The following is a 993-nucleotide window of genomic DNA, read 5'->3' as shown; positions in this document are numbered from 1 at the left end:
AGGAGGAGGAGGAGGACGAAGAGGAGGAGGAGGAGGAGGAAGAGGAGGAGGAGGAGGAAAACCATGACCTACTGGTTCATAGGTCCACAACCGTGACCTCCTGCTTCATAGGTCAACGCTCAACCCCTGAGCCACGCCAGGCAGGGCCCGACCACCCAGGGACCCACACCCTTTGACACCCTGACCCCTCATTCCCTTCTCTTCTCTTTCTCCCCCTCAGCTTGGACCCCCGCGTCCGGGTCTTCGCCAATGGGACCCTGGTGGTCAACTCCGTCACCGACAGAGACGCGGGCGACTATCTGTGCGTCGCCCGCAACAAGGTGGGCGACGACTTCGTCGTCCTGCGGGTCAACGTGGTCATGAGGCCCGCCAAGATCGAGCAGCGGGAAGCCAACGACCACCGGGTCCTCTACGGGGGCGACCTCAAGGTGGACTGCGTGGCCTCGGGCCTCCCCAACCCCGAGATCTCCTGGAGCCTCCCCGACGGAAGCCTGGTCAACTCCCTCCTGCAGTCGGACGACAGCGGCGCCCGCACCAAACGCTACGTGGTCTTCAACAACGGCACCCTCTACTTCAACGAGGTCGGCCTGCGCGAGGAAGGCGACTACACCTGTGTGGCCGAGAACCAGGTGGGCAAGGACGAGATGACCGTGCGCGTCAAGGCCCTGACCGCGCCCCCCGCCATCAGGAACAAGAACAAGACGGATGCGATCGTCCGGGTCCCCTACGGCGAGGTGGCCACCGTGGCCTGCGAGGCCAAGGGGGAGCCCCCGCCCAAGATCACCTGGTTGTCCCCCACCAACAAGCTCATCCCGGGCTCCTCGGACAAGTATCAGATCTACCAGGACGGTACCCTCCTCATCCAGAAAGCCCAGCGCTCCGACAGCGGCAACTACACGTGCGTGGCGCGCAACACGGCCGGCGAGGACCGCAAGGCGGTGTGGGTCCAAGTCCACGTCCAGGCCCCCCGGATTAACGGGATCCCCGAGGCCC

At 65.0% G+C, this 993-nt stretch overlaps 1 protein-coding gene across 1 annotated transcript in view; it reads left to right on the top strand.

Moving 5' to 3' along the window:
• The window catches only part of MXRA5 (matrix-remodelling associated 5), a gene marked incomplete at its 5' end in the record, with an annotated part of 27,603 nt that overhangs the window by 24,735 nt on the left and 1,875 nt on the right, over nucleotides 1–993 (top strand). The window contains one exon of the mRNA XM_014532876.1: nucleotides 221–989. Coding sequence (XP_014388362.1) covers nucleotides 221–989 — 769 coding nt within the window. The remainder of the gene's footprint in view (nucleotides 1–220; nucleotides 990–993) is intronic.

This window comes from Myotis brandtii, unplaced genomic scaffold, assembly GCF_000412655.1.
Source record: "Myotis brandtii unplaced genomic scaffold, ASM41265v1 scaffold918, whole genome shotgun sequence".
Classification (NCBI taxonomy): domain Eukaryota; kingdom Metazoa; phylum Chordata; class Mammalia; order Chiroptera; family Vespertilionidae; genus Myotis; species Myotis brandtii.
This window is presented reverse-complemented; position numbering and strand designations above follow the sequence as displayed.